Source organism: Lissotriton vulgaris, chromosome 6, assembly GCF_964263255.1.
Source record: "Lissotriton vulgaris chromosome 6, aLisVul1.2, whole genome shotgun sequence".
In the NCBI taxonomy this organism is placed as follows: domain Eukaryota; kingdom Metazoa; phylum Chordata; class Amphibia; order Caudata; family Salamandridae; genus Lissotriton; species Lissotriton vulgaris.
In genome coordinates this window covers 1,528,686,420-1,528,703,499 of record NC_141694.1, presented here as the reverse complement: position 1 = coordinate 1,528,703,499, position 17,080 = coordinate 1,528,686,420, and the positions used below count along the sequence as shown (strand labels likewise).

General features: G+C 44.9%; 1 protein-coding gene across 5 annotated transcripts in view; it reads right to left on the bottom strand.

Annotated features, from left to right (window-relative positions):
- Positions 1-17,080, bottom strand: part of PLCB4 (phospholipase C beta 4) — a 1,177,624-nt gene that overhangs the window by 114,499 nt on the left and 1,046,045 nt on the right. For all 5 annotated transcript variants that reach the window (XM_086927702.1, XM_086927703.1, XM_086927699.1 and 2 more), the window contains one exon: positions 9,741-9,816. In XM_086927702.1, coding sequence (XP_086783828.1) covers positions 9,741-9,816 — 76 coding nt within the window. The remainder of the gene's footprint in view (positions 1-9,740; positions 9,817-17,080) is intronic.

The following is a 17,080-nucleotide window of genomic DNA, read 5'->3' as shown; positions in this document are numbered from 1 at the left end:
GTGTCCTGGGGTTCATTGTAAATCTTTGATTTCACGTTGTCCATGACTCTGAGTCTGGCAGGGTATAACATAGGATATTGTATATTTAAATCTCTCAGTTTCTGTTTTGCCGGGCCGAACTTCTTCCTTGCTTCTTGGACAAACACCGTGAAGTCGGGATAGAGGGAAATATCCATTCCTTCATGGTTCAATTTGCCCAACTCTCTGGCTTTCCGAAGTGCTGAATCTCGATCCCTGTCATTTAAAATCCGTGCTATGATCGGTCTTGGTCTCGAGCCAGCAGGTGGTTTTGGTGCTAAGGATCTATGCGCTCTCTTGACTATGAATTTTTCCGAGAACGTCTCCCGCCCCGGCAAAGAGATGAGCAGTTGATCGACGTATCGCTCCATTGGTCCCATGTTTGTCGTTTCCAATATGCCCGTCAGGCGAATATTATTTCTTCGGGACCTCACTTCCAAGTCTTCTGCTTTCGCAGCCAGGGCCGCCAGATGTTTCTCCATTTTGCCTTGTTTCGTGTCCATCTGCACCTGATAGTCTTCGGCTTCGGATATTCGGCGCTCAGCCATATAAAGTCTTTACGTGTGCTTGTCTAGGCGTTCAGACATCCGGTCGACTCGGTACGTCAGAGAGTCTATTTTACCATCAATATTTGTTACTGCTGCTTGGATCGTGGTGAACATAGCTTGCACGTCATCATTTGTGAACCCTCCCATCGCACCGGTTGTCATTTGCGTCGATTGTTGGTCTTCCACTCCTTGATCTAATTGTTTTTTAGCCTGTACAAAGGTAATTTTGGGCTGATTCCTGTCTGTCTTGACCATAGTTCCGGTATTGCTTGTCCCCCTGCGTCGGGCACTGCAAAAGGAAAAGAGTTCCAGGCAGGTGCGGAGTGGGGCAATAACAGACGCTGCAGCAGCATGGATGCACTTTCTATATGATGTGTTATGTATGGTGCAAGCAGACATGCAACCCAATGCCAGTAACTTGCCCGGCCAGGATTCGAGCGCAGCAAATCTTCTTGCTAACCTTTAAACACGTTGGGGAACCTCCGGGTCACACTTTCGTGTCTCTTCTCACCTCTCCCCACCTCAGCAGCCTTACATCCTATGATTACAGGTTACCTGTGTGTGCCACTTCGCACCGGTAGCTTTGAGCATCCCAGCTCACCTTGAGGTATGGGATCTGCACGTTGCTGCAGTATTATAGCTGATATCAAATGCGGAATGTGCACCACTGTGTCAATATTTGCTTGCCTGTAGGCGGACCAGGAGTGTGCGATGTCCTTGAACATAGGGTCAGGTCAGGACAGAACGGCAGGTTTCAAGATCCAACAGATGTCCGTATAGTCATGCCCACACCTCCTCTGCGTGCAGATTAATTTGGCCGCAAACCCGCAGCGAAAAATGTATGCGAAGTTAGGCACGAAGGACCACCATAGCTCCCAAACTCTCCCGCTCTGTTCCTCGATATACAGTGCTACTGTCGCAGCTCCGTAGTGTGGCCCCGGCACTTAGCTAGCTGCTTCCCCCCAGCCATGCGAGCCTGACTATAGTTGCGTATCTCCCACCTTATGCTGTGCAGCGTCTCCCTCATTATTGAAAACCTGTCTGCTACAGTATGTAATTAAACTGGACGTTTCTCAGATCACAGGCGCGATCCGTTATATGCCCAGTATGTCCTCACCGCACATTCTCTGAGGAGGGCGCCTTCCATCACCTCCAGCTACTAGCACCATCGCTGCCACTCAAGTCGCAGCAATTCTCCCTCGATCAGGTCGCCACAATCTCGTCACCGCGGGGCCCTCTAAGTGAGATGTTCCGAACGTACCGACCAAATCCACTCTTTGCGGCTGAGTTGCATGCCCTGCGTCGCGGACCCTTCTGTTACGGCAGTCCGCTGCATTGATTTTGAATTCTCCGGGCCGGGCCCTGGTTTGCTGCGTGCTGCTCCGCAAGCTGTAGTTTACCGCAGTGTGGAGTTTTCCAGCTCCTATAGGTACCCGGTGCCTCTGGAGATGCAGTTCTCACTATTTTACAGGTCTTTGAGGTTCCGTTATGCAGGATTTTGAAGGATAGTTTAGGCGTCTGAGAGGATCTCGCTTAGATTCAGCCATCTCTCTTCATGGCTAGCTCCGCCCCCGACGCCTGACAAGATCTTCGCACAAAAGCAACAACCATCTCCGGCCTTCTCTTCGCATTACATCATCAACCATCTGCAACGCTCTCCCTGCTCCTCGCAGCCCCTTTCACCATGAACAGAACTCTTTGTGCTGGGCTTTGAAGGCAACACTTTCAGTGGGAATAACCTAGTCCCTCTACCTGGCATTCAGTCTATCCCGGTTGACCTGAACTTGTGACTTTTACCCCGTCTCGCTTGACCAATTAACAGTGAGTGGCATTTTGTGCTTTTTGGCACTTCACTTACCTGACATTTTGTACATTGCATATCTCCGGTTCTACTGATTGGAAATTTGTAATTTTGGTGTAAAATAATTAATTACATTTTACTCTATTTATCTAAATTGGTGTGAGATTTTTCTTGTGTTGTGTTTTCACTTCATTACTGTTTGAAGTGCTGCATAAACACTTTACACTTTGACTCTAAGTTAGGCCTGACGGATTGGGAAAAAGCTACCAGAGGGTTAAGCACAGGTTAATTTGGGGTTTGTTCATGACTTCACCCTGACAGTAATTGGGGCTGCTGGTTGAGTAGGGTTTAACCGCTCTCAACCAGTAACTCAATTTCCAACAATACTGGAGAGATTCAATGAGAAGGTATGCCACTGGATGAGGCTAATTCTCGCTGTCCTACGACAAGCGACTGGTAGTAGGTGATGACGCTTTCAACATTCCTCCACCTTCTTTAAACCAAACCCTATTGGGTCCCAGATATTGTTTCCACACCTAAAGGCTGAATTACAGCTATTACATTGGGTTGGGGTACCCAGATACTTTGAGGATTTCTATTCAGATGCTGAGTCAGAGTGGACAATGGAGGAACAGCCTCACCAGACGTTCGTAAATGATATTGGACATTTCGATGAGTAACTGCAAATGAGTTGTTTTATCATCACGGGATGAGCACTCTTATAGGGTTCGATTGGGATCCTAGGACAATATGCATGCTTTGTATAGCAAGATGCGACTGACAAGACTACCTAAATACACTTGGTCAGTAGTGAAGGGATGGAACTGTGTAAATGCATCTCCGGGCTGAGCAAACACGTTGACAGAAATGCAACCCACCTGTGGGACAATGATACCCTTGAAAAGTCAGCTATTGAAGGAACTTACAGACTGGGACTTCATAGGTATTGGTGTGCATGTGGAAACTTATAAGTGAGCTAGAATGGTGTAATTAGAACACCTCAAGAATGAATAGAGACATAGAGATATTCTGCTATCTACAACTGCAACATGATTTCGATGCCCATATCCCACAAGATGCCCTAATTAAGGTTTGCTCCCAACAGGATCTTATTAAAAAACAATACAAATTTCTAAGTACAATATACTGTACAAGAATGCAGATGGTCAAATTCAGTAAAACATTTTGTAACCTCTGCCTCAAAGGTTCGGGTTAGTTTGAAACATTTTGTATACATTAACGTTATGTCTGCATATACAGTCCTTCAGAGAGGGGATCAAGCTCTGTCTATGAGTAAATGAGCAAAACTCATAATATTAGGTATCTCTCCCAAATATGTGACACTGTTATGGAAATTAGGCTTGATGGTGGACAAGGATAACGTTGCTTCTATTTTGGAGTTACTAAATCCCCCACAATAGGTATATGGAAATCAGATTTAGACTGGTGCATGGCGCAGAAAATTATGTGCACAAGGAGCCAAGGAAGTTTAAGCAATTTTGAGGCGCAGGGGGAGAGCACCAGTGCTTCAGCTGAACAGCCTGTTTAAGAAAGAGAAGAGATTACCCAGACATGCAACCCGAAACAGTGTGGTAATGCAGAGTTGACTTATAGTGCTTCACCCTGACTTGTTAGTCTAACACCAGGGTATTGTTAAGATTACAACTATGCTCACTATAAGAAAGGGTGATGCCTCTCTACTTATTGAGTTAAGTGCATGATGTCTGCTCTCTTTCATGGGCAATGGTAATCGGCATATGGATTAATGCTTTTAAAAAAAAAAAAAAAAAAAAATGATTTCTTTGCTGAACCCGAGGATTAAAATCAAGGTCATGTGTTTATACATTTTAGAGCTTCTATACCATGTTCTACTGTCCTCTTTTAAAATAAAAAACATGTAATATTTCAATGCATGATGGCATACAACCCATGAATTGTTAGGGTGTTTATATACTTTTGCACTTCCAGTCATTGGGGGACGCCTTTAAGGTGCATGCTGTTATTGACAAGAGAGAAGAATCCATTCTTATCACGACTCTAAAGCACATGGAACTGGCTCAATAAAAACAAGTATTTCATTTAACATCTGACTATCAGTGCACAAGGACTTTTTTGCAAAGACACTATATAAGTAGTACTGGGTGGTGAAGTCACTCTCTCAGTTTGCATAAAATCACCTAATGATACTTTGGGTATCGTCTATAGAAATGATGGAATGTATGCTGTGTTCTGTTATACATTTACAATTAACTGCTTTGTGAAGAAGCGTAGCTTTGTTGAAAGAAATAATTTTAATGATAGGGAACAAAGACCGACCTTTAATTGTCTTCCTAGGCATTCTCTTTAGTAGACTTGATGTGTCCTTTTAGACTCTCTATAACCTAGACACCAACTTCTTTGAACAGTCCAAGCAAAGAATGAAATGTTGCAATAGTAATACGTTGAGACAATACAGCTCTTACCATAGAAACTCTTTCCTTTTAATCTAGTAATTGTTGCAATCTACCTAATAAGTGTATTTAGTATGTGAAGGTGTTAATAACTCTAATCATCTGTACTGTCATGTGTAGAACTTACTCTAAGACAGTCCCCAGCTTCTTTAACCCCTCCCATGCTCATGACGAGCTCAGCTCGTCATGAGCCATGGTTGCCGCGTGCTCATGACGAGCTGAGCTCGTCACTGGCACCGGGGCGCTGTGCGGCTCCAATGCTCGCACCCGGGACTAATTCCCCCACTGTGCTGAGCGTTCTAAGGAAACGGGTGTGGCCGTGACGAGCTGAGCTCGTCTTGAGCACACGGCCACCGTGGCTCATGACGAGCGGAGCTCGTCACAGGCACCGGGGCGCTGTGCGCGCCCCCCCCCTCCAACCCCCCAGCACAGCGGGGAAATTACCCCCGCGGCCAAGGGGTTAAGTGGGCTTACTGGTACGATTCATTGAGGCAATTAAGGGATTACATACAAAAACTTCTGCCCAAGTTCACTTTGGTGTATAGGGATAAATCAAGAATGGGTTACCTCTGGTGTATGTCATGGATTAGGTCACCTTAATCATTTTGAATTTGACCATTTTCCTCACAATATTCAAGCAAACCCCAAATTAACCTGTGCTCGACCCTCTGGTAGCTTGGCACAAATGTAGTCTGGCTTAACTTAGAGGCAAAGTGAAGTATTTATGCAGTACTTTAAACAGTAATAAAGTGACAGCACAACAAAAGACAAATCCTAAACTTACTTAGGAAAATAGAGTAAAATTTTACAAATTGTTTGAGATCAAAACAACAAAAATCAAATAAGTAGAATCAGAGCTATGCAATTTTAAAGATTTAAGTGCAATAGTGCGAAAAAATATAAAGCGTCATCTGAGGTTTTCTGGTCATGCCAGACCGTGACAAAGTCACAAGTTCAGGCCAACTATGATGGAGTTACAGGGACCCAGTTAGGCCCACTCAACAAAGTACCTAATATCCTGGTGCACGGTGTTCCGCAATAGACCCTAGAGAGATCTGAGGGGGCAGTGTTCAGTAAATTTACATCGCAGGACATGTACTTTTAAGTTTTCTATGTACTGATACTGAAAAACTCTTAAATTTGTGTTTCACTACTGCAAGGTCTATAGCTCCCATAGGATAATATAGAAATTACCTTATTACATTTTATATATGTAATTTACAAATTAGAAGCTATAGATTTTAAATTCCAGTTCTGAAAATGCCCATTTTTAGAAAGTAGGCATTTTGTTGCTGTAGCCATTTGGTGCCTTGAGCCTGTCTCTGACCACATGACTGGGTGTAGTTGGCAGCTGGGCTTTGTGTATTCCTCCCAGACACCTACACACAATGGAAGCTTAAGTGTGACTTAATGGGCCATCTTGGCAGGATGGGAGGGAGGAGCTGGGCGCCGCCTCATTTACACCTGAATAGGCCTTGTTCTGTCCACAAAGAAGGCTGCATACCCCACTGCAGTGAGTTTGGAGCCAGGGCAGGAGGGGAGAACATCTGTGCGCTTCAAAGGCATGTCTTTAAAGTCTCTCCTATTTCAAAGTATAAATACTGGACCTCAGACACCACCACTTCAGTACACTTTTGTACAGGACTGCTATGCTGATTATAGGACTGCCACTCTGCTAGACTCCGGCTTTGCTGTGCTGACCTGTTGTCTTCTTGCCAGGGTGAGAAGGACTGGACCTGTATCTCTTGAACCTAGAACCTAGAGTGAATCCAAGGGCTAGTCGGCTGGCCTCCTGATCTAAAGCTTCAGGAACATAACAGGCTTCCCACAACCATGCATCTGCGCATGCAATTTGCCATCTGTGTATCTACCCTGCCATCTACAACAAACGTATCAGAAATGTAAAAGCCAATTTCTTTAGAAATTAACTAGACAAAGCCAGAAATCACCCAAAAAACTATTTGACATTGTCAGGCTACAATCTAATGGACATCCCAACCCTTCCACGATTGGATCTAACCCACGGTCAAACTGTGAGAAATTTGCCTCCTTCTTCCTGGAAAAGACAAAAACGATTGAAAAGGATCTTCAAACAGCAATAGAGCACCTTCCGGTAATCCCAATAATCAGCACCCTCCCACCGCTGTACGCTCAGCCCCCACATATACCTGGACATACCCTCAAAAACAACGACTCGTGGAATACAATCAAATCCTTTGATGAAAACGCCATTCTTAAAATTCTTACAACACTTAAACCCTCAAATCACTTCTGCGACCCTTTGCCATCTAACTTTTTCAATGAGATCAAAACTTCTATACTCTCTCTTAGGACCATGACAGTGAATGCTTCAAAACTTCAGCCCACAGTAGATCATGTGGAAGCAAATAACTTCCGTCCAATTTCCACCATTCCAACTCTAGCAAAGCTCCACAAGAAATGTGACACTCAAAAATACCTTCAAATATCTTTCCCAGAAGATATCCTACCTCTCAACACAACTCTGCAAAAAACCCAGACCTGGATAACCCGAAACTACTTCAATCTAAATGCGCTCAAAACCGAATTCCTCTTAATCGTGTCACCCAAACAATCCATTGATATTGTAGAATGGATGAAGCATCTAACAGCCCTCAACTGCCTTCCACACATTATAGATTCCACAAGATCGCTTGGAATAACCCTTGAAAATAATCTTAAAATGGAGGAACATGTCAGTTCAGCCACCAAAGGAGCAAACTTTCAAATGAATGTGCTAATGAAAATAAATCCCTTCCTCCCCTTAACGACTTTAAGTCTGAGGCACAAGCTCTAGTAATTGCCAGGTTGGACTACGGTAGTATAACCCTCTGCGGTCTGCCTAGATCTAAGATGGCGGCTCTAAGGGCATCCCTTAATACTGCTGCAAGGCTCATTACAGGATCCAGTAGAAACAACCACATCACTCCCAATCTGAAGTCCTAAACAGGCTCCCATATGAGGCAAGGATACAGCTGAAGCTCACCTGCATGAGCCATAAAGCCCTAAACTTCAACACACCGAAGTACCTAGCTGAGAAATTGGAGCTGCAAATACTCTAGAAGCTCAAGGAACCTATTGTTGAAATTCATAAATTCCTGGGAAAAAAACCAACAACAGAACATTCTCTGGAATGGCCCCAAGAATTTGGAACTCCCTGCCCCCTGAAATCAGCCTGAACACTTCAACTACATCATTTAAAAAATAAGTTAAAATGCTTTTGATTAACAAATTTCATACCTAGAACCTGTTGCCTCTTATTGCAGGCCACTGCGTTGATGCAGTATCCTCACACATGGTCATTACTCTCCAGGTGTGTTCTTGCTTTTTAATTTACTGGCCTTCTCTTGATTTATTCTTTGAAGCATATATGTTTGTTGATTTTTCTTCCTGTTTCTTCTTTGCCTAAACATATGTAAAGCGCTCTGCTCAAGTTTGCGCTATGTGAAACTTTATAATTAAATACAAATTAAATAAATACACGATTCCCAGGGTATCCCTATTTATAGGATGAATTATATAACAATCCAATACAGGGCTGCTCATAATCCGGCCAACAATGTTTTAAGGCACATTGTGATCATCCGGAGTTGATGATTCTAGACTATTTGTCTCTAGTGGTAGATATGACAGCGCCGCTTAAAATCAGTACTTGGTTCAGCAAAATGTGGACAAGTTCATATTGGTTCCAGCTAGTACAAAGCAAGTTCACAAACATAATACACATGTAGCACACAACTAAAAATACAAAATATTCTATAATGTTACAATTGTGTGTCCTGAATAAATTGCTGATGTGTGCGTGCCCAAAATGTAGGCTGGCTGACCAATGCCTCTTTAGCAATACACAAAACAAACCTTAGCAGGGAATAAATGACCATCTAACTGAGCACCTGAAGGCCAGGCAAGGTAAGTTAGTGGTTTTTAGAATTAATATTCAACAATAAAATGAAAGAAGCACACCCTGAAAGAACTGTTTTGTGCAGTCACTCAAACTGAAGGAAGCCAGTAGGTTGAGTTGGCTGATCCACTGTACAATGCTGTATGCTGTGGACAGAAGCAAAATGTGAATGACAGTTCAACAGACCACTGGATGAACTCAGCTGACCAAAAGCCCTTCTATGTATGCAAATATATGCTTTGTTCGGAAATAGTCTGGTAACACAGCTAATGTTGTCTCAATGGCCAGGCCTAAAACGGAGGACCTGATATAGAGGTCAGTGGTAACAGAAAATCTTCTGAATGTGGAGACAGTGTAAGTTCTTCCACTGCCCTACCCTCTGTATTTAGCATATTCTTCTGGAATTTGAGAATTATCTTATAACTCGAAATCGTGTCATGCATCTTTAAGCCACTATAGAGAGGTAGGTTAGGTTATCCAGGTGTCAACAACTCATGGACATTTGCCAAATTTGAGATTATTCCCAGAACCAAGTTGATCTTGTGTCACAAGTATAGGGCAGAAAATTACAAGTGAAAATTATAAAATGTGTCACAGAAATCTCTAATTCCTGTTGCCATTGCACCACAAAAACCTTTTTAAAAAGTTTATACCAACTCTGACCAAAGATTTAGTTTTCCAGGTAGAGGGGTAGAATATGAGATGTATCTGTCTCCTGACTGGCAAGAGAGCACTGGAATTACTGAGGGAGGTAACATATCTGAGCATTACAGTAGTTTTTCTCCCAGTAGATGCTGGTGCCATTCCTTTTATGTTTTCATTTTTCATTTTTACAGTATTACAGAAATCTGGTGAATATTTTAGGTCTTTGCTGAAAAGTTTTCGACTTCACAACCTGCACTCTATATTTCATACACAAAATCACAGGCATGTATTGTCATACGTTATTGAGACTGGTGAAATACTGATTTAATGTATTACAAGTATGAGAAAAAATTGCTTACCTTCGCTTTATGATTAGATGTCAGGGTCTGAACCTTTTGTTCTGTCTCCTTTTTCATTTCAGCACTGTTATTTACTCTGAGAAAAATAAAATAAAAATATTGATACAATTGGAAATATTTTAAATGGCCTATCTTGATCAATTGGTCAACAGAACTGGATGAGGACAGTGCCATTTTATAACATTTCTCATATGTATGCTTTGGAACTAGTCTTCTAAAAGAGCATCCTCCTTATATCTATATTACTGAAGGCCCGATTCCTTTTACTTCTACGATGCTAGGGATTGAAAGGAACTCAACGTTCAAGTAGATGTTGTTTGTTGCCTTGAGGAAAGGGATGTAGCCTAGTAAATAGTCAATTTTAGGGCCTGACAGATGGATACAAACACAGTTAGTTTCCCGTTTTTCAGTGGCGGCTGCTCCTGCGAATTGGTGGGGGGGCAGGGAGAAGGGTTCAAAAAAATTGGATCTCTTAGCTGTTGGCCGGCCGGCTGGCCAGCCACCTCTGTCCTCCCAGTCTTCTTTTCCTGGCTTCTCTGCTAACAGGAAGCAGGAAGCAGCCAGGCTCCCTGAGCCATTCACAAAGCTGCAATGCAGCATTGTGATTGGTCGGAGTGCCATGGCTCGGTGCTCAGATAGGGAATGGGAGCCTGGGCACGTTCTCCACCCAGGCTGTAATTCAGCCTGGGTGGAGAACATGCAAGGTGTGCATGAATGTTTGGCCGGCCTGAGACAGCAAACCAAACATTCATGTGCTCTTACAAAGTGTGCTCACCACTCCCCCTGCTCCTTTCGTCAGAGTAGCCCTGCCCCGCTCTGCCCCACCCCACAAAACTGCCTCAGCAAGGAAAAATTAAATCATAATAACCTTGTGTTATTATTGTTTTTATTTTTCCGTTTTTGCAGTGCTGAAAGGCAGTGGGGCAGTAGTAGTGGGGCGACACTCCTCTGCCTTAGCGAAGGAGTCGCCCCAGCCCTTTTTTTATGATTTTTAAACATTAGGACCTGTTCCAAGGATGAACTCACACAACAGAACACAGACTGTGCAAAGATAGCTGGAACCTCATTTATGGAACTTTGATCTTTCTGAGTGACATAAGAAATCACTGCTCAAACATGCATGTGGTATTAAGGACCTCAATTGACTGTGTGAGCAACAAATAAAAAGTCAATACCCCCAGTGTGACAGTCGATACACTTCACTGTAAGAATTTTGTTTGCCTTAAAATTTACAAAGTGATATCCTGGAGAAAACTGTGGTACTTGGTACCTGAGGAAGCTCGTATTTCATTGCTGAAAACGCAAGAAAATCACCATGTGAGTTACAATCTGAGCACCAAAATTCATATATTCATATACATGAGATGAAAGTCGTAATACATCTAGGGCTTGATTAGGATCGCGGCGGAGGCACAGAAGACCCACCGCCAAATTAGGATGGCGGTGGGTCTCAAAATCCGTCGGCGGCTTTTCCGCCGCGGTCGCCTTCCGACTGCGGCGGAAAAGCTCTAACATGGCTGGCGGTGTCTGTCAGACACCGCCAGCCATATTAGGATAGCGGAAAACATATGCTTTTCCACTGCGGCTTTTCCGCCGTAGAAAAGCATACGGAGATTGCCTTCGGAGGCCCGTTGCAGGCCCCCTTGGTGACGGGGGGGTGGGGGGTGCACATGGGGGGTACCTATGGTACCCCCCTGCATTTGCGTGGACAAAGCGGCGGGCACCGCACGGTGCCTGCTGCTTTGTGCACGCAAATGCCGTGCATGCTTTTTTAACATTGCGGCGGGTGCAGCTTGAAGCTGCAGCCGCCGCAATGTTAAAGATTGAGGATGTGACCGCCACCCTGGCGGTCACATCCTAATCTGCACGGAGGGACCTCCGCAGCCCCTGCGGACGGTCCCTCCTACTCTATGGTGGCGGACGGACTCAGGTCCGTCCGCCATCATAATCGGCCCCATAGTGTGTTTTGAGAGAAGGAGTGTCATCATCTTAGGGTAAGAAGATAACTGGAGTCTCTCAATTGTGTGTCTTTTGCTGGAGTTTGGATTGAGCATATGTTTACTTATAAGAATTAGAATATGTGTGCATCTCTAGACCATTCCTTGTTTTAAGAAATGTACTGTACCCATATCCTAATGTTAAGCAAGGTGGATTTTTTCTACATAAAGGTGTTTTCTATTGAGGCCCAAATAATCTAAAAACTGCAAAAAGTAGTAAAACGAGATTTGTGAATTGAGTAGTCTTTCCCATAATGAGATTTACAACTCATTTGTGTAAGAGATCTCGCAGTGACCTAATGTTATTAGAGATAAAAGGGACAGTAAATCTCATCCACGTTCAACAGCATGGGCTCACAGAGAGGAGGATCCTGACCAGCCAGGGCCCGTTCAGGTAAGAGCGGTGGGGTGGCGGGGCAGGGTTGGGGGGGGGGGGGATTTCGACAGACGAGGGGAGATTCATTATTTATTTAATTTTACCCCCGTGGTCATCTGTCGAATTCCCCCCAACCCGGCCCCACTGCCCCACCGCTCTTACCTGTCCGGGCCGCGGCTGATCCTGATTAATGCATCCCACAGCAAATGGACCAGTGTTGTTTCCCTTTTTATCTCTGTAATTCCATGCTGGAATGTGAAGGGGAGGTAGAATGGGCAGTTGATGGGGTTATGCCAAGAAGCAAGCAGCCGTATCCTGTGCTCTAGATAACTGACCATCCTGAGTTCGAGTCCTATTTTCAAAGGTGTTACAATCTCTAATAGTATTACCTAGCAGATGAGGTCACACTAATTACGGCATGGTTAAACTGATTTGCATACAGTTGGTTTAATTCTATAATTCACAAGCAAGCTAGTAACATGATGTAAAAAGCTGCTTCAAATTTTGTCAGTGGCGTGGACGTGTTATTACCATAGCCAGCTCCAGCATTTCCCTCATGGGTGAACAGCCATGACAACGCGGGGATTACCCCGCACTGCCATTACAACGCAGGAATTACAACAAAAGTGGTTACAACGACTTTCGCTGGAGGGCGCTCTTGGATAGGGAATCGTTTAATTTTCTATTCAACTCCTTCCCTACTGTCAACGTGGGCTGGAGTTGGAATAGAAAATTAAACTATCCAGCGCCCTCCGGCGAAAGTCGTTGTAACGACTTTCGTTGTAATTCCTGCGTTGTAATGGCACACGTGGTAATACCACGCGTTGTCATGACACAACCACAACTCAATAAAGAAGTTCACAACACACCTGAGGTTGCTTGTTATCTTGGTCAGAGGAGCGGTCACCTAGTAATGGACTCAAATGCTGCTCCAATTTATGGGAGAGCTGGACTGATTTATTTCTATAATTAGTCTGCAATAATAATCCAAACAGGGCCTACTGTGGCTCAAGTGATTGGCTTCAATCTCTTTCTACCTATCTGATAAGCTTAAAAAAGACACCTGTATTACTGAAAAAGTATACATGGTCTTCCATCGTAAGGTGTTTATCGAGAGTGGCCTACAGAGATATCACTTTACAAGAGAGGCTTATACCAATTCCCATGTCTGCCAATGCTATCTTCATGGGTCTGGAACCTGAAAGCAGCTCGGTTTTGCTAGCATTTAGTGCCACCCAACTAGCCAACATCCACCTCCCCTTTATCTCTTCAATTACATTGAATAGGACAGCACAGTCCCAATTAAAGTCACTACTAAGAGGTATCACCAACTTGGTATCATCCACATAAATATAGGAACTAACTCCACAGTCTTCACCATGTTGTGTGTGGTGGTGTATTCTGTTAGGAATGGCATGCAGGAACTGCTGTGGGCATTTTCTTTGTGTTGACTGTGAAGGAGCTGCCACAGTACTGCTGGTGCAATTCAATATTTAATAACAGAGACAGATTTGACCCTCGGAAAAAAAACACATTTGACAGGATAGCCTGTGGGGAATCAGTTCTGACATTCCTGTACTTTGCACACTGTAAGGTGGGAAGTGAACTAGCGTCTTTCAGGTAAGTAGATCCTCTACTCTACTTTTATCTCCTCAGCCTGCGGAACAGCATATGCCAGTTTTCACTGATACGCTTATATCGTTCCAAGAGGTTTAAAATTTTTAAGAACGAGAGATCTATTTCAGAGCGGAATTATTAACTCTTTCTTAGTAAACCACATGGTGCACTCACTGATGTATATCATTTAGGCCTAGTAGAGAGTATAGTGTTTACCCCATCAGGGCAACACGGTAAATACTCTAGGGCACATTTTCAATTATTCTACACAATGTGGAACAGCAAGGGAATTCGCTGCACTGGGCTGCACTTTGTGAAAGCGAGAGAGCAGACATGTTCCATATTTACAAAGATAGGGAGGATTGGTGCTCTGTACTTTCGCGGGCACTTGATGTACTGCCTAGCACCAATGCAGGCACTCTTGCACAATTGTGCAAGGTTCCTGTGTTATCTGCAGGATTGTTTTTGTGCAGGAAGGGATACCAAAGAGATATTTTTCTCTTTCTATGCGAGATGCAGAATGTAAATCAGAAAGCTTTGTAAATCTGAATTAAAGAATTACACAAGTACCATGCACCTCCTTAATATATCTGGCCCTCTGTCGCTGTGAGAAACTGGGTTACTGGTTGAATGAGGTGTGAGCCCTAGTCAAGCAGCAAGCACAATCTTTGTCAGGGTGAGGCACATGCCAAACCCAAATTCAACTTCCCTCAACCCTCTGGTAGCTAGGCACAGATCAGTCATCCTTAACTTAGAGGCAATGTGTAAAGTATTTGTGCAACACTGAAAACAGTAATACAGTGAAAACATCACACAAAAAGGATCCCACATCAAGGGGCCTATTAGGATGGCGGACGGATCTGCATCCGTCTGCCACCCCAGAGGAGGAGGGACCGTCCGCAGGGGCAGCGGCGGTCCCTCCGTGCGAATTAGGATGTCACCGCCACCCTGGCGGTCACATCCTGTATTTTTAACATTGCGGCGGGTGCTGCTTGAAGCAGCACACGCCGCAATGTTAAAAAATGCATGTTTACCTTTGCATGCACAAAGGGGTAGGCACTGCATAGTGCCTGCCGCTTCGTGCACCCAAAGGCAGGGGGGTACCATAGGTACCCCCGATGTGCACCCCCCACCCCCCTTCACCCCTGGGGGCCCGCAACGGGCCCCCAAAGAAAACAGTATGCCTTTTCACGGCGGAAATGCCGCCGTGGAAAGGCATAGGAGCGCCGCCATCCTTATATGGCTGGCAGTGTCTGATAGACACCGCCTGCCATGTAAGAGCTTTTCCGCCGCGGTCGGAAGGCGACCGCGGCGGAAAAGCGGCGACGGAAAAAAGATGCCCCAGCCATCCTAATCTGGCGGGGGGTCTTTTCTCAGTCCGCAGCGGTTAATCCGCATCCTCCGGCCCGGCAGTGGCTTCCGCCAGCCCGGAGGATGCGGATTATCCGCTATCATAATCGGCCCCCTAGTTAGAAAAAATAGAGTAAAATGTAATAAATAAAACCAGACCAAAACAACAAAAATCCAATCAGTAGAACCAGAGTTTGGAAAAATACCGCCAAACACAAAGCACCAAGTAGGGGAATCTGGTCGCACTGGACCGGCTCAAAGTCACACTTTCAGGTTGACCGTGATTAAGCCTAAGTCGGCTACAGTCACCAGGTTAGGCCTGCTGAAGTTTACCTTCTTGAATTCGTACCAAGAGTCCAATTTGCTTTGGAGGGGTTCACGAGGAGCAGGGACAGTGTTGCTGGAGGCTGCAGGAGTTCTGAAAAGAGCAGGCCAGCTCCGTGGGAAGGTGGTGCTGATGCTTCGTGTTGGTGGTCCCTCGCTAGAAGTTGATGCTGAAGTGCAAACAGGCAGCTGGCGGAGCTTCACGTCAAATTGTGGTGCAGGTGGCGAAGTCTCACTGGGAACGGGCTCATTTGTGGTGGCAAAGAGCCCAAAAGCTTGAATTCAGCTGCCTGAGCCACACCAAGGATCCAGGACTGGGGGCACCACTTGGGGATCAGGAATTCACTGCAGGTGGGTCCAGGGGCTGGTGCAGGATGTTTAGGGGACTGTCATTTCCCTGAGGCACAGATCAGGAGGCTAGCAGACTAGTCCTTGGAGTCACTTGCGTGTCATTGGTTCAGGGATGAAGTTGCAGGTCCACTTCTCTGTTCACCCACACAAGAGGGCAGCAGGTCAGCACAGCAGGAAAGCAGTTACTTCAGAGCAGCAGCCTAGCAGAGTGGCAGTTATTTCAGCAACACAGCAAACCTTCTTCCTGCAGAGTATCCACAGGACCAGACATGTAGTGAAGAGTTGGTGTCTAAGGTCCAGTATTTATGCCCAGTTGTGCCTTTGAAGTGGGGAGAAGCTTCTAGCTGCATGCCTTTGTGGTGCACAGGTGCTCTTATCTCCTGTCCCTGGCTCCAGACTAACTGCTGGTGATATGCCTTATAATTTTAAATCTGGCTTCACCATAAGTTAGGATTTTAAATTAAAATTTCAGAGACACCAAACATGAAAAGGTTATCTGGTCCAATTTGGAAAATGCGCTTATAAAATGTAATACGGTAACTCCAATATTATCCGATGGGAGAGGCAAGCCTTACAGTAGTGAAAAATGGAATTAAGTACATGTCCAACTTTTTAAATACACTATAACCTGCCCTTTGGCCTGTGCCGGTCCTACCTTAGGGGTGACTTATATGTATTAAAAAGGAAGGTTTGACATTGGCAAATTGTTTATTTTGCCAGGTCGAAATGGCAGTTTAAAACTACACATACACAGAATGCAATGGCAGGCCTGGGACACGTTCAAAGTGCTACTTAAGTGGGTGGCTCAATCAGTGCTGCAGGCTCTCCAGTAACATTTACTTTATAGGCCCTGGGCAAAGGAAGTGCCAATTTTACTCAGAACTTACAAGTAAATTAAATATGCCAATAGGGTATAAGCCAATCTAAGATGTTTTAAAGAGAGAGCACAAACATTGTAACACTGGTTAAGTGGAGAAGTGTGGCTCACTGGTTAGAAGCGGCAGACTCTGAAGCAGAGATCAGGCCCGGGACCAGGGTTCAATTCCCGACGTGGCACAGTCTTGGGCTCAATGTCCGCGGACTCGATAATTCTCGCCTCGGTGCCTACTCTAATCATGGGTCCCACGCTGCAACTCTGGGCAATAGGTTGCTTAATTTCCACAATGGCCCAAACAACACTGGGATGCCTGGCTTCACCTTGGGGGGCCCAGGAGGGGCATCTCACAGGGAGAGCCAGGAAGGGTTCCACAGCGTTATACAGCGCCGGGACGCCCCGTTGCTGGGGCAGCTGTGCGCTTTACAAGTATACTACATTTACATTTACT